Source organism: Schistocerca gregaria, chromosome 3, assembly GCF_023897955.1.
Source record: "Schistocerca gregaria isolate iqSchGreg1 chromosome 3, iqSchGreg1.2, whole genome shotgun sequence".
Classification (NCBI taxonomy): domain Eukaryota; kingdom Metazoa; phylum Arthropoda; class Insecta; order Orthoptera; family Acrididae; genus Schistocerca; species Schistocerca gregaria.
In genome coordinates, this window is record NC_064922.1 from 579,289,679 (window position 1) to 579,312,590 (window position 22,912).

The 22,912-nt window shown below is 40.8% G+C and overlaps 1 protein-coding gene across 1 annotated transcript in view; it reads left to right on the forward strand.

The window, feature by feature from the left end:
- Positions 1-22,912, forward strand: part of LOC126355470 (uncharacterized) — a 449,786-nt gene that overhangs the window by 406,138 nt on the left and 20,736 nt on the right. Inside the window, exon 5 of the mRNA XM_050005788.1 lies at positions 12,909-13,266. Within this exon, the coding sequence (XP_049861745.1) occupies positions 12,909-13,266 (358 nt within the window). The remainder of the gene's footprint in view (positions 1-12,908; positions 13,267-22,912) is intronic.

A 22,912-nucleotide genomic window follows, 5' to 3' on the forward strand; every position in this document is an offset into this window, starting at 1 on the left:
TAGTACAGGCTTTACAAAAGAATCGAAATAGCAAATACATCAGTGTTACAGGAATTATGACATAAGTAAATACATAAACGATCAGAATAATTTTTGAAACATCAACTTCACACATGAGCATTAGAACAAAACAGAATAAATAATGAGTAAACATCTTTACAAAGTAAATAACATGTTATTAATGCAAATTATATTTGAGGATAACAGTATTCCTCATCATAGTTAATGTAGCTTAGTATTACAAAAATTCTGCAACATAAGTCTTATCGGATAAACATATAAAGACCGGTAGAACATAAATACACAAACACATAGTGGGATAACACAAGGAAAGGACAGGGTTTGTTTTCAGTGTAACATTTGGTACAAAACTTCATTCTGTAAATCTTTCGTCATATCTCAACATTTGTTTCCACCAAAAAAATCCTATCAAAGCATGCTTTCTGTATTTATATGTTTACATATTTCTTACCTCATCATTTATTTCCAAGAGAATCCTACCTATACCTACTTTCTGTACATTTTTCGTATAACCTCTCAGTCCATTTCTTCCAATTCATCGCAACACATTCTTTTATATAGGCTACCCCCTCTTAAGCTCAGTTAAATCTACTGAGCTCAGATGCTAAACTAAGGGACGAGGCAATGCAGCAGCACAAAACAATTAACACAAACAGCAATGATAAAAAAATGGAAATTGGCAAAAAAAGGCAGCAATATTACAACTAATATAAGGCAATGCGCAGCAAACAAGAAAAATAAATCAGTAATAAAATTGGCTTAACCTAGTAATACAAAGTGACATTCAGTAGCACTATGCATGGCAAACAGCCGCAGCAAATGCTATAACTTATACCTAAACATGACAAAGCTCAAGCAGAAAAAATGTTACACTAAAGACAACAATGCAGATAAGGACAATGTCTATTCACATCTTAAAGTCTATGTAATTTAAGTGGTGCACCACAAAAACTAATGCTACAACAAATTACCAAGTACTTGAAAAGAAAATTATATATACAGTTACTGTTATTAGTCGCTTCTTATTGCTCTTTCCATTTCAAGAAATCCTTTTTCGAAGAATGTGGATCATAAAATAATTATTTAATACATCTGTTGACAGAAAGTGTTCACATTAGCAATTGCATTTAATTTTATTTTATAAAACCAATGCTGCAACACAGCTGGAAACCAGATATCAAATGAAATAAGCAACTATGAAAGGCAAAGCATGAAAATATCATTCAATAGTCATGTGACATTTCATAAGTTAGTACAAATTCTCTCAACTCTCGTAGAAACACGCTTGTCATTATCAGGTGTGCAGAAGTAAATAAGTATCTTTTCCAAGTAATGAGCGTGTCGTTTTTGCGATGCTATCTACAAAGGAATGTCAATAGCGAGGATAATGCCCTCCCTTTCTTTTTTTCTTGTGCCTCTGAAAGGCACACACTAATGGCTTTGGCTTGTTTCCTGGTGGCTGTCTCCCAGCTGGGCGCCCACGACGCAGTACGACCAGGTGGTCACTTAACTGTCTTATCGAAATATTTACGACACCAGTTTCTGCTACAGTGGCAGTCTCATATAAAAATATTTCACAGGTCAAGAATTTGCGTTACAAATCTGTAGAAACAAAATCCTATAAATATAATAGTGTCCAAAACATTTTCACCAGCATAGTGATACATTCACGCATATACAAGCATTTCATAACTCTTAAAGTACGATTCTAGGTTTTCAACAACCTTTTTCACAAACCAGAGTCCCTAACCACTACTCATTATTCTTTACTTTATTACACATATACATATTCGTAGAGACTTCTTCAATATTTCAGCATAATAAATAAGTAGCATAATCAAATAACTCATATAGCATCAGCTTATTGATCATAAACATACCGCAACAGCGTAATACACATCGTCATCATAACGTCATAAAACCTCAGCCAAATCTCAAAATCGTCGTAACTTCCTCCAATAATTTCAAAACCTAAAAAAAATTCTCTGCTCATGTCAAAAGTGTCATCTACCTCAAACGTACTTTAAAATCATGATCCCATACCAAATACATAATTTAAACCTCTCATAGTATCACAATGGTTCCGAAAAAATATGAACAGTTCACAAAGTACAGACGAAATAGAGTTTCATAAGTGTGAAGTTATCCACCTGCGTAATTGCTTAAATATGTGTCACTGACATAGTAAAAAGATGTTTGTTTCTCTGTCAAATAATCAGATAGCTGTGTAATTCTGTGTTAGAGAAATATGGTACCGATGTGTAAAGTTGTATAAGCAAATACCACATTAGCTAGGGCTCCTTGTGCTTGCCAAACACTTGGTACACAAAGTAAGCGTGTACCCCCCTGAGGATTAATGTAATTGTATCCTCAGATGTTACAGGTTACAGAAATGGAATGAAATGTATCACGGAAAACCTTTGTATCATTGAACTTCAAATATCTTTAAAAATAAATGTTTGAAGTACAAAATTAATCACTCAAATACGTGTACTGTAGCGATAAACTGTGCGTCTTGTTGTAAGATAATTATGTGGAAGTGTCGTAGTTATCGTCCTCTGTAAGCAAAGTTCTGCTGAAGTCAATGTACTTACCTCGTAATAAACGAAGTGAATTGCTTTGCGTATAAATATCTTAGTTATTACGCTTATTGCCGTGATGAAGAAAGTACTGTGCTGTAACGTATTGCTGTGCTATGGAAAAGTAGTAGTAGTAGTAGTAGTTTTATTCATCCGTAGATCTCTTTTTACAAGGATATAGGACATGTCAAAGTATTTACAAGCTTAGATCAATTTACAATAAGCTAATTCGTATACACATATATTTACAGACCTCTAGTTAGAGACAATCATTAGATTTTACTCCTGGTATACAATAATTTATTTACAAATAACTCATTAAATAATGTAATGCCACACTATTCACTCATATTTCACTATCAGTCACTGCACACACTATACACACATTGTTTCATAACACTTCACTCACTACATACACACACACACACACACACACACACACACACACACACACACACACACACACAGGTGATCCTTGGGCCATTTTCTGTACTGCAAGTTCCCATTTGCTATCCTGAAAAACTGAGTCAGCATCCCTTCATAATGAGTGAGATGTTGAGCTCAGAAAGAGGAAGAGGTGTTAGTATTGTGCTATGCATAGCTTGAGGGGAGAGTGTCTCTAGAAAGGAAAAAAGAAGAAAAATAATAAAGTGAAGGTGTTATGTGGAATATTGGATGTTTTATAATCATCATTATTATTATTATTTGTTTGTATAACATTTTTTTATCAAACCCCTACTCTGCTTTATCTAAGTAATCCTTCAATGTATAAAATGTATTGCATAACAGGTACTTTTTAGCTGCCTTCTTAAATAAGTGTATTTTTGAAATTTCTTTAATCTCTTTTGGTAATTTATTGTACAGTTTTATTCCTTGGTAGAAAATGCTGTTTTGAGTTTTTTGTTTATTTTTTCTTGGTAAATGTAAGTTGAGTCTATCTCTTGTTGCATGGTCATGGACAGAGCTGTTTGTGTAGTAATTGCCAATGTTACTTTTGATGTGTACAACTGACTGGTAAATGTGTTCACATGGAGCAGTTAAAATTCCCAGTGTTTTGAACAGATCTTTACAATGAGCTTGACTACTATTTCTGGTTATTATTCTTATGGCTCTTTTCTGGAGTTTGAAAATTGTGTTCATATTTTGTGGATTTGTTCCCCAAAAAAGAATGCCATAGCTAAGAATTGAGTGTACATATGAATAATATGTAACTAAAAGACACTGCATGTTACACACAGATGATAGAATTCTAAGGGCATAACATGCTGATGACATTCTGTTTGCAAGTACCTTTGTGTGTTCACACCACTTCAGCTGAGAGTCAATATTCATTCCTAGAAATTTTGCATTTGTTACACAGTCTATAGAGGTGCCATCTACATTTAATTTAACATTGTCATTTTTCCTCTTCAAACTGAAGTTCATGGCATTAGTTTTCTTTATGTTTAATGTCAATTTGTTGCTTATTGACCAATCGTAAACTTGCTTGAGAGTTTCATTTGCTTTCTCGGTAAGGAGTTCTCTTGTTCTCTCAGTGACTATAATATTGCTGTCATCAGCGAAGAGAATTTTCTCACCATGAGTAACACTACTGGGAAAGTCATTGATGTATATCAGGAATAGTATTGGTCCTAATATGCTACCTTGTGGAACCCCTATATTAATATGTTTTGGTTCTGATAAGTATTTTACTAAATGTTTAGATCTATTTGAAGTATGTGTTATCTCTACTCTTTGTACCCTATCTGTTAGGTATGATCGAAACCAGTCATTAGCTACCCCTCTTATTCCTAATGCTTCTAATTTATTTAATAGAATCTTGTGGTCGACTGTATCAAAAGCCTTAGAAAGATCCAAAAATATGCCTGTGACACACTCATCTTTATCAAGAGCATTGAGTACAACTTTTGTGAATTCTACTATGGCTGACTCCGTATTTTTGCCACTTCGAAAACCAAACTGTGATTTGCTTAAAAGATTGTATTTATTCAGATAATTCATTAATCTGTCTTTCATAATTGCTTCTATTATTTTTGAGAATGCTGACAGCAGGGAAATGGGCCAGTAATTTTCTATGTCTTCTGCATTACCTTTCTTAAGCAAAGGTACAACTCTTGCCTGTTTTAGCTGCTCTGGAAATGTCCCTGATGTGAAGGATTCATTTATTATATTTGTTAATGGGCCTTGTATAATCCCTATGCATTGTTTCAGTACACACATTGGTACATCATCTAAGCCTTCTGACTTTTTATTTTTTAGCTTTTGAACAGTTTTATTGACTTCATTCTCTGTGGTTGGAAGTAACATCATTGTATCTAGTGCAACAATTTTTGCAGGTGTTATATTTGTTTTGGGGAATTTTTGCTGTAACTTCTCTGCAATACTTGAAAAATGCTCGTTTACATAGTTTGCTAAGTGTTGTGGATCATTTATTACCTTATCCCCCTCCCTTAGCAGTATGTTATTCTGTGTTTGTTTGCCTCTCCCCGTTTCCTTTTTTATAACATCCCAGACTGCTTTGCTTTTATTCTCTGCATTATATATTATTTTGTCATTAAATGACTTTTTTGCAGCAATCAGCACCTTCCTATAAATCTTTTTGTATCTATGATAGAAATTTAAGAATTCTGGATCATTGTGAATCTTTTTCATGGAACTGATGTGTTTAAGTGTTTGGGAGGACTTCTTAATACCTGCTGTTATCCATCTGTTTTTGTGAGATGTTGATACAGTCATGCATACTTTTGGAAATGCTGTTTCAAAGTTCAATTTAAACAATGTGGAGAATTTGGAGAATTTCATATTCACATTGGTTTCCTTATACACTTCATCCCAGCTTTGTTTTTCTAGTTCTTTTGAAAAATCTTTTATTTTGATTTCTGATAGATGTCGTTTATAGGCTTGTAGTTTAGGGAATGATTCGATGCCTGATTTTACTGTTGTTATTTGACAGAGATGGTCTGATAGTCCGAGATCTTTTACAGCTACATCACATTTTTCCCTGTCTATATTTGTGGCCACATGGTCAATTACTGATGCAGTCATTGTAGTAACCCTTGTTGCACTATTGACCAATAGGGGCATGCCAAAACTTTGAAGGATATTTATGAAGGTGCTGCTGGATTCATTTATGATATTAGTGTTGATGTTTATGTCCCCACACAGAATTATGTTGACCTTTGTACTTGAGACTTTATCTAGAACTTCTGTTAATTTATTGAAAAAAGTGTCCACACTACCACTGGGAGATCTATACACACACAAAATGATTAATTTCTTGGTGATATCGAGCCCTGATAATTCAATAGCTGATATTTCAATGTGTTTGTCTTCACTTACTGTACTGAGGTCATGTCTAGATTTGAACTGTGTTCCTTTTCTGATATAAATGCATGATCCTCCACCCCTTGAAGTAGTTCTGCAGTAAGAGTTTGCCCTTTCATACAATGATAATACTACATGTTGGATTTCTGTGTCTCTACACCAGTGCTCAGTAATACAAACTACTGTGCAGTTCAAAGATTGGAGCTCAACTTCTAATGCTTGTATTTTATTTTTTATTGATTGCATGTTTTGATGTAGGATTGTTAAGTCTGTGAAATGCCCCATGTTACTCTTTCCGATGGTTTGTTTTTCTTTGTGACATCTGGTATGTGTGATTTTTGAAGTGTTATAATCTGTCTTGTGAGTGATTGTAGCTATACCACAAAAGTTACCACTAAAACATGTTTTACTTTCCAGAATAATTCAGAAAAACTGTGCAGATATAAAACAGATACAGTGCAAAAGCAACATTGTAAATTGTCACTCATTAGTAGCGTCGTGATAAAATCGTATAGCTGTCACATAAACTAACCATTGAGTCATCTGGTATCTCACAGAAAGTACTTTAAATCCAGAACTTATTTTCAAGTAAACCAAAATGTTGCATTAAAACCTCATTATCAGTATATGTTCTAAGTATGTAAGCCTTATAATCGTTACATAATCGTGCAACTAACAAGCAAGAATGTACAAATAATAACACTGTGTCGTCTGTTTACTATAACAATGCATTCGTAATTTCTGTTTAAACATGTTCCCTAGGTTCTAGACTGGATAGTTAACTTCAAATATTGTTGCATGTTAACAGTTTCTCAGTGTGACAAAGCATACTAGAAATGTGAAGTGAAATGTTTTATGGCAAAGACAAAGTTAAAAAGCAGATTATCTTTCAATAAACGGTTTTACATGTGAAATGTGGTGTAAACCTTTTACCATTTATAGTACTCAGAGTTTGAACTTGAATGCAATTATCATGCGGTATACGTCAGTAAAGAATACTGGAATTTTTCTCAAGGTTAGCGCCTATGTTATTTTTCTCTGAGCCAGCCGGCGCACGCGGCTGCCTGCGGTGCGGGTCATTGTCTGTCTCTTCGTTGGCGCGCGCCGTTATTGGGATTAGGTGACCTAGCTTCTACATATTCACCTTGTCGAGAGGGCCCTGCTCTGTTTGAATTCCGCCAGTTCTGCTGCAATTCAGGTCTGTCGTTACGATCATATCGTCTGTCGTCCTGTCGGTAGTTTCCATAGTTTCTTTCTTGTCGGTCACGTGGTGGAGAATTTCTCTCTGAATCGTAACTGCGCGCTAGACCGTTGCGTCTTAAGTTATTCTGTCTCCCTTGATAATAATAGTTCTGGTTACCATATTGTCTGCTTCTATGGTTGTCTCTGTGATAGCCATTACTATGGAAATGCGGTCTTTCTCTGTAACTATTACTCTGCCAGTGGTTGTCATACGGGTGGTGTCTGTTTTGGTCACGATTTGTGTTGTGAGAATAGCCTTGTCGTGTCCAGCTATTATTTCTTTCATCGCGGAATTGCGACGTATGTGACCTGTAATTGTTGTGCTTCTGTTCTTGCGTTCCGCGATTGTCAGTGTCAATTTCCAGTTCTTGTAGGGGTCGCTGAAAAGCTTCAGTGTCGTCTTTGCAATGTCCTACCAAAATAATGTGTCGTAAATGTTCATGCAATTTGATTAAGCACATGCGGATGAGTTCTGAGGGGCTGTATGGGTTAGAAAGATACTGATTCTTATGCAACATGTCTTCAAAATATTTCATAGGACTGGAAAATTCAGATTGTTCGAAATGTTTCATCATTATGATGCCATGTTTTACTCGGTCTTGTGTGGCTTGAGACCAATATGCTGAGAGGAAGGCATGGTAAAATTCTCCTTCACTGTGGCAATCGTGAATGACCGATCGCATTCTTACAGCTGGTTCATTCTCTAAGTAGCCATACATAAATACTAATCTGCGCTCTAATGACCAGTTGGGGGGGGGGGGGGGGGGGGGGAAACAATGAGAGAATTGATGAAGCCACGCTTGTGGATGAATGTCGTTGCCAGAATTCTTAAATGTTTTGAATTTACGAGTAGTAATGAACAGCTTATAGTCAAAATCATCGCGTCGGCGGGTAGCATATTGTTCATTGTTACGTCGTGTCGGCAGTTCCATCTCAAAATTCGGTGCACTTTGCCAATTTCTTTCACAATTTCCGAAATGCCCTGTGTTATTATTTTGTGGCTTTTCCGTATTTCTAAGTCCCTCTTCCGGTGTTGGAGCGCGAGTGTCCTCTGAAATACGTAATTCTTGTATTACCTGTGTCAGCTGATCTTGCACTTCCCGGATTTCTCTTTGGTGTTGTGTATTAATTTGATTCTGATTTTGTTTGAATTTCCTAATTTGTTCGCACTCTTCTGTATCATTCAGATCATCATCGACTTTTGTAGATAAGTTAGTGAACTGATCTGAAAGTTCGGCTACTTTCTCCGATAGTGAACACATTTCCTCAGTGTGTTTTTCTGAACCAAGTTTCAGAGTGTCCATTTGTGTTGAAATCGAATCTACTGTGACCTTTAAGTTTTCCTGAGTTCTTGAAAGTTGCGTAACCGAATCGGTGGATGCAACTGAGTCCATTTTAGCTTGCAAGGTGTCGTGATTTTCACGAACAATAGTTTGCAGTTCTTTTATGGCTGCTACATGATTCTGTAATGCATTTTCATGCCGCGAAAAAATAGGTTGAAAATGCTCACAAATTTGTGTTTTTACGTCATTACAGATTTTTTGACATTTCGATTCAATGTTATGTAACTCAGTAGTTAAATCTTCACGTGTTTGTTCAAGTGTGGTGTCTAACTTCCGAAGATTTTGTTCCATTGTGTCTAACTTTTGAAGATTTTGTTCCATTGTGTCTAACTTTTGAAGATTTTGTCCCATTTGTTTCTGATTTTGTTCAAGCGTTGTGTCTAACTTTTGTAGCCTTTGTCCCATTTGTTGCATAACTGTAATAACAGTGCACTGGTGTCTGAAACATGTTCCTCAGTGCTTTTCGGCAGTGCATTTGAACCGGCAATATTCGCATTTTGAAAATCAGAAAATGTGTCTTGATTTATTTGAGAAAACGGTGAGGACGCAAAATCTGAATCTACAGTATTTGCAAGATTGTGTCCTGTCATTTCGGAATCCTGAGGCGAGCTGTTGCCGACCGATCGATCGATAATGCTTCCCTGTTCACTAATTGTTTCACTGCCTACACCATTATTTGCAGCCCGCCCCATTTCCCTATGCGCTATTACCAAATTACTACTTTGAACGTTAGTGAATTCATTACATGGTGACGCTAACACACTGCTTTCGTCTTCACTGTCATTTCTCAGTTTACTTTGGAGCCTAGTGTTACGTTTTTCACACACCATTATTGTCACAATTTTTCACACGACAACACAGAAAAACACAATCTGAAGAACAAAAATAAGAGAACACATTAACATAGCACTGAAAATAATATCTAGTTAATTGCAAGCGCAGCTGCGAAATACTTCGTGCAAAACTATATGCATGTCACAACTATTTTACTGTACAACAATGAAAGACTGCAACTACAAAGGAAATTCTCTCTATGATTACGCGCTAGCAATAAACAAAAGCTACACTAATTACACAAACTACAAGGAAAAAATCAGAAGATTCCAGTGAGGTATCCTTGGCTAAGGGTCGACATATGAAACGTCCCCTTAGAAAAATTATACACGACTGTGCTTAAACTGACACACAATAGTTTTTAGCGGAACGCAATCTGACTTTCAAAAATCCCTACGAAAGAATGGCCCTGACTAACATTAACCTATATGTTTCACAAATTACTTACCTCTCAAAAATCTTCGTTACTCGAACTACTGCAATACAGCGAGCGCCACTACTGCCAGCTAACTAGAAGATTCAAACTACGGAAGTCACTAACTACTGATAGGCACAGTTAGCAAATGAAAGATTTTAATAGAGAACAAACAATGTATTTACCTTTATAGTCATAATATATATATATATATATATCAGTTCATGACACCAATTCTTACAAATTTCAAAACTCCGCCATCTCTCTCCCCACGTCCACCACCGCTGGTGGCTCACCTCCAACTGCGCAACGCTACGCGCTGTTAGCATCCAGCTGCCGCTGCCCAACACTACAATGGCAGACAACAATGCAAACTACCCACAGACAGCACACGGCACAGCCAGTGATTTTCATACAGAGCGCTACGTGGCATTACCAATAAAAAAACCTAAACAGCCTACTTACATAGGTTTCCTTAACTGTTGTAAATCGATGCAAAAAGAGTCTCGGATCTCGCTTATATTGCTCTAGATACAGTTTTCAAATTGAAAGTAGTTCTCACTTGTTGTCGACCATCAACAGCTATGGCACCCATCCAGCTGACAATTTTTTCATCGCCAAGTTATCACGTAAAATACTAGCCGCTATAGCCCTTGAAACACCTATGACGTCTGCCACTTCGTGCAGTTTCGTTTGACAGACAGCGAGAATGCTCTCGTGAAGTTTTTCAACGATTTTTTTCCGTAATGTCATCTTCCAGGCATTTAGGACGAATGTTTGTGTGTAAGCACAGACAACTCCACGCAAATGCCGCTGTTCTCAGTCGCTAAGCGAACGCCGCCGTCCACTGGGTTGTCCGTGGTGAGATGTAACGCCTGGTACTTAGTATCCTCGGCACATTCTCCATGCTGTGCAGCTCAGGATATCGAATTCCCTAACTATTCCCGAAATGAAATGTTCCACACGTCTAGCTCCAACTACTGCTGCACATTAATTCTCATTGTTCGGCCAGAATCACGTCGGAAAGCTTTCCACATGAGTCAGCTGAGTACGAATGACAGCTCCGCCGATGTGCTGCCCTTTTATACCTCGTGTGCGTGATGCTATCGCCATCTGTATATGTGCATATCGATGTCCCATGAGTTTTGACGCCTCTAAGTAGATAGCTCCTAGTATTGCCTTGAAGCAGCAGTTGGCCAGTCGGAATGGGCCTATTGCCTAATCCGTGAGATATGTTTACGGAAGTTAATTAAAGTTCAGATCTTCTGGGTTGTTAATCCAGGTTATATTTTCCCAAACAATCGACGTTTCGACCCCTCTGTTAATATCATATTCAGCATCTTGTAGTGTGAACTGTAAATAGAGTACTACCAGAGACCACTGTTGCCTTCTCTTGTTTTCCCGCGCTTATGTTGAAGAAGTGGGATAATTGTGTAAAAATAATAAGCTAACATTGGTAGGCCATCGTCATTGGAGCAAATGGACAGTAAGACAATTTTCCCCTCGCTAACGCCGAAGAATGGGGTTATTGGCTCTGGCTACAATTCGTAAGCCAAAGTCACTGATCACAAAGGTATTTTTCCCGCACTTACGCTAACGAAGAGTTATTGATTAAAAGCCCTCCTCCTGGTGTTCGTGAGCCACACCACTGGCTAGAAGCAAAACGGGCAGAGCGTGAGAGGGGGAATGTTTATCAAAAATGTTACTGTCCGCAGAGCTGGCTTCCAGAGCGTTATTTGTATCCCTCGCACGCCGTCCCGCGTGTTCCCTGATAGCAGGAAGTCACGATGCCGGAAGAGTAAAGCCGTCTTCTGTACTGAAGTTGAATACGTTCTTAGAAATTTCGATGGCTCCTCCAGATTGTATTTATAAATGTTGCTTCCTTTAGCCAGCACACACACGTCATTGAAACCAATGTCCAGGTCACAGTTCTCGTGATGCGCTGCAGCTGATTTCATACTTTGTTCCAGCCGCGTGGCTTTCGTGCGCCTTCATATTTTCTTTAACAATTCTTGCCGTTTCGTCGATATATACCTTGCCCCAGCCACACGTCATTTCGTTGACCCCCGTAGTGTGGAGGGAATCAGGAGCACCCGTTTTTCGCCGGAAAAACTCTTTTACTTTGTTTTGATTGAAGAAAGTGGTCTGAATAACATTTTCCTTAGAATTCTGCTTATGTGGTTATTGAACCCAGAAACAAACGGCAACTTAACAGATTGAGAGGTGGTTCCTCGTCATCCCTGTTAGCATGAGCAATATATTGGTTAAATCCCCTGATTGTGAACAAATTGTCATACCCACTGCCCTTCGCTGCCTACTATAAAACCCAGCTCCGACTCCAGGCATTTGTCATAACTGATACGGAAGGCACGTGAAGACAGACAAATGCTTGTTTACTGCAGGTGAAAAAGGGCTAAAGATACAGATGAAGTATGTTAAACTTATAAATGTTTGTAAGACATTGGACACGTGCAATTAACTTTTTACTTACAAAGCTTCTATGTATACAACATTTTATGGTTGGGGACGTGGTATTTACTTTGTTAACACGGAAGACACGCACGTAGCACTGGCCGCGTGAAAAGCAATGGTACTGAAATCGAGCCCCGTGTTTTGCTTATGGTTGCAGACACAGCATGACTATTGCAGTAGTATACAGAAGACAGTTCATAGATGTCGTCCATTGATGAGGTCATGTATACGACTGGAGTTAACTCCTTCAGCATCAGCTAAGGTCTGAAGATGGTGTTTTGAGTCACCGTAAAAGGTTGCTATATAATAGCACGGACGACTACAGGTGTTTCACTTTATTACGTGATCGATGACGGTGAGAGGATGTGCGAGATTGATAAGGTGGGTAAACATCTGAACTACTAAGCTGAGGACACGATTTTACATAAAAGTTTGAACTACCTTCTCCGTGTTCCGATTTTGATTCAGTAAAGTCTTACGCTGACGCAAGCTGCGCTCAAGTGACCACTGAAACCCCATGAAAATTCGTCCAATAGTTTTGGAGATTAGCGGAGATTAGACGAATAGACAGACACGACGATTTTACAGTTTTATTGTTAGTATAGAACATATAGATAGACAAAAAATTTCTGAAAATTTCTGACTTGCACGTTTGTGTCGCACTGTTTAATCGCACAGGAGCCGCGAACAACTCCAGCAGCGGCAAGGCCGGCAGCGGGCGACAGCGTAAGAAGCACCAGCTGCAGCAGCTGCTGCGACGCGAGTCCGATGGAGAGGTTATCCGCCGCCAGCGGCTGGAGGAGGAGGGGGAGAATGAGAGGGAAGGAGAGGGGGAGGCGGGCGACGCGGGGGCGGTGGCGGCGGCGGCAGCGGCGGCGGCGGCGGCGGCGGCCGGCGGCCAGGTGGAGGCGCCGCCCCTCATCTGCCCCCGCGGCGCCATGGTGGCGCAGCCGCTCGTCGTCGCCGTCACCCTCACCGGCCTCGTGCTGCTCTTCGCGGTGCTCGGCTGTGGCTTCCGCATGCTCTGCCAGCAGAGGTGAGGCCACATGTGCAGTCGAATCGCACTGGACATCCCAACCTACCCCACCAAATTAGTTTGTTGCTGATTGATAAATGAATTAGCAATACCACATAACCGTTTCGAAATACACTAAAGTGCCAAAGAAACTGGTATAAGCACGTGTATTCAAATACAGAGACATGTAAACACGTAGAATATGGCGCTGCGGTAGCCTACGCCTATACAAGACAACGTGTCTGGCCCAGTTGTTAGATCGGTTACTGCTGCAACAGTGATAGGTTATCAAGGTTAAAGTGAATTTGAATGTGATGTTATAGTCGGCGTACGAGCGATGCGACTCAGCATCTCCGAGGTAGCGATTAAGTGGGGATTTTCCCTTACGAACATTTCACGAGTGCACCGTGAATATCAGGAATCCGGTAAAACATCAAGTCTTCGACATCGCTGTGGCCGGAAAAAGATCCTGCAAGCACGGGAAGAGAACCGTTAAGCGTGACAGAACTGCAACCCTTCCGCAAATTGCTGCAGATTTCAATCCGTGGCCATCAATAACTCTCAACGTGCGAACCATTCAACAAAATATTATCAGTATGGGCTTTCGGAACGGAAGGCCCACTCGTGTATCCTTGATAACTGCACAACACCAAGCTTCACATCTCGCCTGGTCGCAACAACACCGACATTGAACTGTTGACGACTGGAAACATGTTGGCTAGTCGGACGAGTCTCGTCTCAAATTTTATCGAGCAGATGGACGGGTACTGGTATGGAGACAACCTCATGAATCCGTGGTCCCTGCATGTCAGCAGAGGACGGTTGAAGCTGGTGAAGGCTCAGTAACGGTGGGGGTGTGTGCACTTGGAGTGATATGGGACCCCTGATACGTCTAGATACGACTCTGACAGGTGACATGTTCGTGAGAAATCTGTCTGATCACCTGCATCCATTCATATCCATTGTGCATTTCGGTGGACTTGGTCAATTCTAACGGGACAATGCGACACCCCACACGTCCAGAATTGCTGCAGAATGGCTCCAGGAGCACTTTTCTGAGTTTAAACACTTCCGTTGGCCACCAGATTCCCAGACATGAACATAATTAGCGTATCTGGGATGTCTTGCAACGTGCTGTTCAGAAGAGATCTCGACCCCCTTGTACTCTTACGGATTTATGTACAGCCCTGCAAGAGTTATGGTGTCAATTCCCTCCAGCACTACTTCAGACAATAGTCGAGTCCATACCACGTCATGCTGCGGCACTTCTGTGTGCTCCGAGGGCCCTACAGGATATTAGGCAGGTGTATCAGTTTTTCTTTTTGGCTCTTCAGTGTGTCTGCAGAGTACATGCTATAGAAGTAGTCGGAAATTGGATAAAGTTCTTCGTGGATGACGCTGTCATATAGGGTGTTTCACACAAATCCTGTTACAGGTTTCTGAGAGTAATATAGAGGACTTAGTAGATAATGAACTCTGTCCAGAAATATATCATTTGAGTGTAAAGTAAGTCTGAAGATCAGATCACTTTCAAATCTCCCACTTCACCATTCGCACGCACCAGTGACAATGAGCTCTGACCCAAGTGATCTAGTGGAGCCTGTAACTTGCACAGTGTATCGAGTACTTGTTCTTGGGTTCTCTTCGGCGTAACGAAAGACATCCTCTTCAAAGTCGAGAGAGTAGTGCATATGTAGAGCACTCGTAGACAGTGCTAGTCACGAACATACCACTTCCTCACAATCATTGTTATAGAAGGACGTAAATGTTGTGGCATATGAAAATGGCAATCAGGAACTGAAGACGGTGTCCTTTTCTCAGTATGTGTGTGTACCATGATGCAAGAGTTTTGAAAGTTAAGTGTTCATGAGACTTATTTTATATCCAAACAGCACTGTGCTCCACATAGGTGCAGCAGGGAGACTATGACAGTTCTACCTCAAATGGAAACCGTTCTTTTGTGTAAAGAAACCAGCCAATTGCCCTAATATAATTTAATGATCCTTATCTAAACAAACCAGTCTCCTTAGCATATGTTTTGTGTACTTTAGATGCAATTAATGGTAATAACTGTCAAGAAGTTGAAATTAATGGTTCATAACTGTCATGATAATGACCATACTTTATAGGCAAGATGACAGCTTGTGTTCACATTTACCTAGGTGTCATCAAAACGATGGTAATTTATGACTATAAAATGGCGTCTCTCCTCTCCCACTGTTGCAGTGTGCCTCTGTTGGTCCTCCTGCCACCACTTCTCCACACACCTTAGCAACATCCTGAAAGTGTCATTCTTAGTCTGTACCTCGCACGAGCAGCAGCAGCACCACTGTCTAGAAGTGTCTGAGATCATCCACTGCCTCCAATGGGAATAAGAGAAAAAAACAGTTTCATTTGAATATAAGTATTAATTCCTCCATCTCTTGCATTATTATTATTATCATCATTTTTTTGTCATTTAGAAACGTTTTCTTTCTTTGATAGTGCAGCTTATTCTTCCTGATAATGGAGTCACCCAGACTGATCAATTTTTACATGCAATTGAGCTACCCAAAAACATGTGCTAGGGCTTTATTGTTGTTAATAAAAGGATCAGGCGACAGTTTTATATATTTATAATTTTTCTGGTTTATTCGCTAGATATACAATAATTCTTCTGCACAGAGATACATGGCATTGACTACTACTATGAAGATGTAAGTTTTTCTTTGGTGGATACGCTCAACCCTAGGAGTGCTTGGTTCAACGTGCGCAGTATTCAGCCCTGCAAAAGCACTGAGAAAATGCACAAACAATAAATATGTTAGATAATCATACAGACAGACTGTACCCTCCCAACAGATTATTTCGTAACCTAGCAATAAAAATGTGACTAAGCTCCCAATGAAAATGAGACTCATATACAACCTTTCAATAATTAATTGACTGTGAATCTAAACGGGTGAATTTAGACGTCAGCAATGCTGTGTCATGGCCTTGAAAAGTCATTCTGAATAAACTGAAGATTCTTACCTTAATGAAGTAGCTGGATAGCGCAAATATATCCGCTCCCATAAGAAATTTTTCTGGCACAGCCCAGTGCAGTGCTGGCCACTAGATTTTGTTGTGTATGAAAAACAACTGATTTTACTTACGATAATTGGCATGACTATGGATAGGAGAAATTAGTAAAAAATTTAAATTCAGATGAATGACTGTCAAAAGCTATCTTTATAAGGAAGATTATTATTCAAAGATTTTTTTGAAAACTTTTACACAGGAATTTGATATAACAATAGTGCAAAAACAGTTGTTGCAAATTAAATATGTGCATGGCAATAAATAATAAAAAAGTTTGGTTTGCTTTTACTTTATACTACATCGCTCAGGCACCGCCATCGTACTCCATGACCGGCCTTGGTAATTCCATATAGGATATAAGTGCTCTCTGTGAGCTATACAACTCAACAACTGCTCTCTAAGAGCGACCTGACCCAACCGCCCGACTGTGAGCTACTACCATAACTGCTGCCGACACTGCTCTCTGGTCTGCGATTCTATTGTGGCATACATATCGCAGGCAGGGCATGAGCAATCCATCGAAGTTACATCTGTTCGCAGTAAATTCCTTAGTCATGGACCTCTTACAAGACACACGCACACACAAACAGACACACACACACACACACACACACACAGAGAGAGAGAGAGAGAGAGAGAGAGAGAGAACTCACAAACAGAAAAATCTGCCATTAGCAGTTCAGACCAGGTCACTACACCCTCAGACAGTCAGCTGCTCCCCGGTAACAACGCAGCATACTGCTAGTTACAACGACAGAATGATCATAACTAGATTTCAACTATACCGCAACGTATGAGAACATACATACACCAAGTTGACAATACATACCGCCATAAATGAGAGCTCACTTTCTTCTCTCTCCATTAGAAGAAGAACAAATAAATTTCTGACATTTCATCACTCGGTGGTCGTGGTAGCTGGCTGATCACTACTCAGGTCAGTCCCACTGTGGAATCTGTTAATATTCCGCTGGTAGGGGAGGGGGGAAAGAGGGTGACAGCTAGAAGCGTATTTTACCAATACAGCCTCCCCAATCACCATTTATTCAACCAAGCAGAGAATACAACCTTGAGTCATATTTTTTCAATCAATGAGAGCACAGAATGTTCACATCGTCTGTCAAATCAGGACAGATAGGTGTCAACGCAGCTACAGCTGAGATAGTAACATGTTACTGTATAGTGATGTAACATAGATCAGATCCAAACATAAGCTGTTAATCGACCTGGACCTTCTTGAGACAAATACTATCTGGAATGGCAGATACGTCTGGCGCAGATGTAGTGAGCTCTGTGTCTCATAAATAATAAATTTGATACCAGACAGCGTCTTCAAGAGCAGGCGCTGCTTCACAGTGAAGTTCTGTGTCCTACGTAATAAACTTCTGTACCAGACACAGCTGCCACTGTACAGTACTGTGCACTATGTGATAAATATTCGTGCCACACAACATTCAAGAGAGCAGATGTTGCACCATAGCAGAGTGCTGTGCTGTGTACACTTCCGGGAAAAAATTGGTACATCTGGAAAGACGAAGCCGATTTGGATCTGATGAGACATACGCCACCTGATGGGTAGTAGATGTACTGATAATGGTTTCAAAGTTGTCCACCAACAGATAGCATACTGCCATGGCTACCAGGGTGCGATCTGTGCCTGCCCTTTAGCTGGGAATGCTCACAACCAGAAGGGTCAGTGCAGTGCAGATGCCTGAAGGAAATAGGCAACCATGCCATGGACATGCACTCCTCCTTCCTACAGGCAAATGACCAAGTTGGGAAGAGGTCAAAGTGTGGCCCTGTGAGTGGCAGGATGGTCCTTTCAGAGAACTGACACACACGTTGGATATGATATGTCAGTTGTACAATTATTTTGGTGTCAGTGGTCACGTGAACATTCTAGATAAGGTTCTGGACATCCACATAGCACAGGCGCCCACCAGTAAGGACAGTAGCGGCAGTTCGTACAGCTACCACAGCACAGATGAGTGTGCTTGGTAGCCTATACATGTCAATACAAACTGCTGCAAACCAGTTATTAGCAGTGGGACAAAAGGCACACAAACTTCTAGCCCATCTTCCACTCACATTACACCATCGACATGCACGGCTCGACTGATGCCATATGAGGATCACTTGGAAGGTGGAATGTCGTTCTAGGGTCTTTAGCAATGAAAGCAGATTCTGCCTGCACACAATTTATGGTCGTTTGTGTGTACAACGTACACCTGGTGAACACTGTCTCATAGAGAGCATTCGTCCAAGACACAACGGCCCCACCCAGGCCTTATAGTCTGTAGTGCAATAGGCTACAGCTCTCGTTAACCTTTGGTGCTTCTGGAGGGCAGCTTTTCTTCTGCCACTCTTAAACAGAAAGATGATGTGTTGTTCCAAAAGGATAATACTTGTCCACACACTGCCTGTGAAACTCAACGTGCCCTGTATGCTAAGCAGTAACTTCCCTGGCCAGAACGATGACCGGAACTGTCTTCAATCGAGCACATGTGGGACATGATGGGATGAGAAGTTACTCATGTTACTCGTCAACCAACAACCCTTGCAGAACTATGTGAACAGGTCGAGCAAGTGTGGCATAATGTATCCCAGGACAGTGTTCGAGATCTCTACGATAGACTGGATGCCAGAGTCAGTGCCTGTACTGCTGCCCATGGAGGCTCACCATCCACTAATATGGGTGTTTCAGCATAGATCAATATCTGGTATCACAGAAGCGCTTGTGCTATTGATCTGAGAAAGAAATCTTTCCTTGCTCTCCATAAACACTGTTGGCAAGAATAAATCTTCAGTGGATTGTAAAGCTCTAAAAGTGTGTTATAATTTCTTTCTGGTAGTATAAAGGGTGGTCCATTGATAGTGACTGGGCCAAATATCTCACGAAATAAGCATCAAACGAAAAAACTACAAAGAACGAAACTCGTCTAGCTTGTAGGCGGAAACCAGATGGCGCTATGGTTGGCCCGCTAGATGGCGCTGCCATAGGTCAAACGGATATCAAGTGCCTTTTTTTAATAGGAACGCCAAATTTTAATTACATATTCACATAGTACTTAAAGAAATATGAAAGTTTTAGTTGGACCACTTTTTTCGCTTTGTGATAGATGGCGCTGTAATAGTCACAAACGTATAAGTACGTGGTATCACGTAACATTCCGCGAGCGCGGACGGTATTTGCTTCGTGATACATTACCCGTGTTAAAATGGACCGTTTACCAATTGCGGGAAAGGTCGATATCGTGTTGATGTATGGTTATTCTGATCAAAATGCCCAACGGGCGTGTGCTATGTATGCTGCTCGGTATCCTGGATGACATCATCCAAGTGTCCGGACCGTTCGACGGATAGTTACGTTATTTAGGAAAACAGGAAGTATTTAGACAGATGTGAAACATCAACCATGAGCTGGAACAAATGATGATGCGCAAGTATGTGTTTTAGCTGCTATCGCGGCTAATACGCACATCACTAGCAGACAAATTGCGTGAGAATCAGGAATCTCAAAAACGCCGGTGTTGAGAATGCTACATTAACATCGATTGCACCCGTACCATATTTCTGTGCATCGGGAATTGCATGGCGACGACTTTGAACGTCGTGTACAGTTCTATCATTGGGCACAAGAGAAATTACGAGACGATGATAGATTTTTTGCACGCGTTCTATTTATCAACGAAGCGTCGTTCACCAACAGTGGTAACGTAAACCGGCATAATATGCACTATTGGGCAACGGAAAATCCAGGATGGCTGCGAAAGCTGGAAAATCAGCGCCCTTGGCGGGTTAATGTATGGTGCGGCATTATGGGAGGAAGGATAATTGGCCCACATTTTATCGATGACAATCTAAGTGGTGCAGTGTATGCTTATTTCCTACGTAATGTTCTACCGATGTTATTACAAGATGTTTCACTGCACGACAGAATGGTGATGTACTTCCAGCATGATGGATGTCCGGTACATAGCTCGCGTGCGGTTGAAGCGGTATTGAATAGCATATTTCATGACAGGTGGATTGGTCGTCGAGGCACCGTACCATGGCCCGCACGTTCACCGGATCTGACGTCCCCGGATTTCTTTCTGTGGGGAAAGTTGAAGGATATTTGCTATCGTGATCCACCGACGACGCCTGACAACATGCGTCAGCGCATTGTCAATGCATGTGCGAACATTACGGAAGGCGAACTACTCGCTGTTGAGAGGAATGTCGTTACACGTATTGCCAAATGTATTGAGGTTGACCGACATCATTTTGAGCATTTATTGCTTTAATGTGGTACTTAAATGTAACCAAGCTGAAACAGCATGCGTTCTCAGAAATGATAAGTTCACAAAGGTACATGTATCACATTGGAACTATCTGTTACCAACTGTTCGTCTAAAATTGTGAGCCATATGCTTGTGACTGTTACAGCGCTATCTATCACAAAGCGAAAAATGTGGTCCAACTAAAACATTCATATTTCTTTACGTACTACACGAATATGTAATAAAAAATGGGGGTTCCTATTTTAAAAACGGAGTTGTTATCCTTTTGACCTATGGCAGCGCCATGTAGCGGGCCAACCATAACGCCATCTAGTTTCTTCTTTGAAGCTAATAAATATTGTGATAGACGATATCCACTAAACCACAGTGATACAGGCAAAGCAGGATCCTAAAAGATATTTTTGTATCAGACAGAAATAAGTTCTGCTGGAACAGACGTTGCTCCATAGACTAAGCTGTCTGGATCCCACTTCTACAATGTTCAGTAAAGAAAAGGAACACCTTGAAAGGCTAGAGATAAGACGTTCATATTCACAGTAAATATACAGTAACATGTTCTGCAGAAATGATTAGCATTTCAGTCATCTCAGTTCAGCATGTGCCCTGTTGCCTATTAGGCAGATGGTCTGCTATGAGTCCTAGTAACTCGTTCCATGCATGATGGCTTCAATGTGTATAAGGTGGTATAGCCATGCATGTTGCATTCACCTGGTTCCAGAGTCCATCTGTGTTGGTTGGCAATGGGTCACAACACTGCACCTGTCGTTTCACCACATCCCACACATGTTTGCCTAGCGACAAATCTGCTGATCTGGCGGGCCAGAGCAAAAAGTTGGCATCCCGTGACACCAAGGAAGGAAGTGTTTGTGCAGCAACTTGTGGTCGTGCACCGTCTTGCTGAGAGATGGCGTCCAGGGTGTTGTGCAAGAAGGGGTCACAGGATGTCATTCACGTAGGTCACACTCGTCACAGTGCCATGCACATGCACCAAATGTGATTTGTGGTTACACCCAGTAGCACCCCACACCATAATTCTTTGAGTTGGCGCTGTATGTATCGTGCAAATGCAGTCTCTGTGATGACGCTCTCCCAGTCTGTGGCGAACAAAAATGTGGCCATCATTTTCAAACAAACAGAACCTGGATTAGTCCAAAAATACTATAGGGTGCTATCCTTGTCCGCAGTGACGTCGTTCCTTATACCATTCCCGTTTAGTATGTTTCTGCACATTCGTCAAAAGCTGGCGGAGAAGTGGACAACGCGCGTGTAACCAATGCCGTAATAAACGGCGACAGACTGTCACTCCTGATAGTGTACGATGTGTTCCGCTGTTTCACTGCTGAGCTAAAGCCAGGGAGGGTGCAGATCTCTCTTCCAATGCCATTTGCATAAGTTGTCGATCTTCTCAGGGGGTGGTCTGGGTGGTGTGATCTGACCCATGTTGTTGTGTTCTATGGCTTTGGGTGAACCATTCTGGACATACGCGTTGCACTGCCGAAACACTTCGACCCACAGGAGCAGCAGTTTCCCAGATGGATGCACCACATTCTCTCATGTCAATAATGCGCCCTTTTTCAAACTCACTGATTTGATGATACGGTTCGCCCATACATTTGCGAAGCATCCTACACATCTGCTCAAGTCACATTGATCAGTTACCTCCGGTTTACAGCGACAACGAGAGACGCAGTTATTGAAGTTGAGCTTGAACCAGTGGGCCAACGTAGTTCAAATGTTAATCATTTCTGCACAGTATTTTAACGTACATGTCCTGCAAATATGAACGTCGTAGCTCTAGTCGTTCAAGGTATACTGTTTCCTCTGAACATGAGTGTATTTATACAATTGTGCATCTTGGCAAAAAGGTAGTACCTTTCTTAACTCTTCGCTGCGCATGTGATCCTTAACGAATGGACCAGCCATATTCAGCTCTGAAGAAGGCGATAAAGTCAGTGTTGTTGTTTTTCAGTTAATCATGTCTTTCTGTATAACGAAATGGAGGCACTTTGTACCACACAGTCACTAGCGGTCAGTGCATCTCCAGAACCTCGAAGTCTGTACACCTCTTATAAAAAGTACGCCCTCCGCCTGCCGTCATAAGTACACAAAGGCCAGAGCTATGTTATAGGACCAGGTCGCCGGTGTAAACATAGTGGAGCATGAGCCAGCCAGCTGTACAGCCATGCAAGCCTACTGTGACATGCAAGGATAAATCGGAGCTTCTTGAGCTAGAGTATATATGTAGACACCCATACGACTTGAGATCTTGTACTGAGGTGCATCGGAATATTCTCCTCATCCAACACAGCTTGCCACTGCCTTTG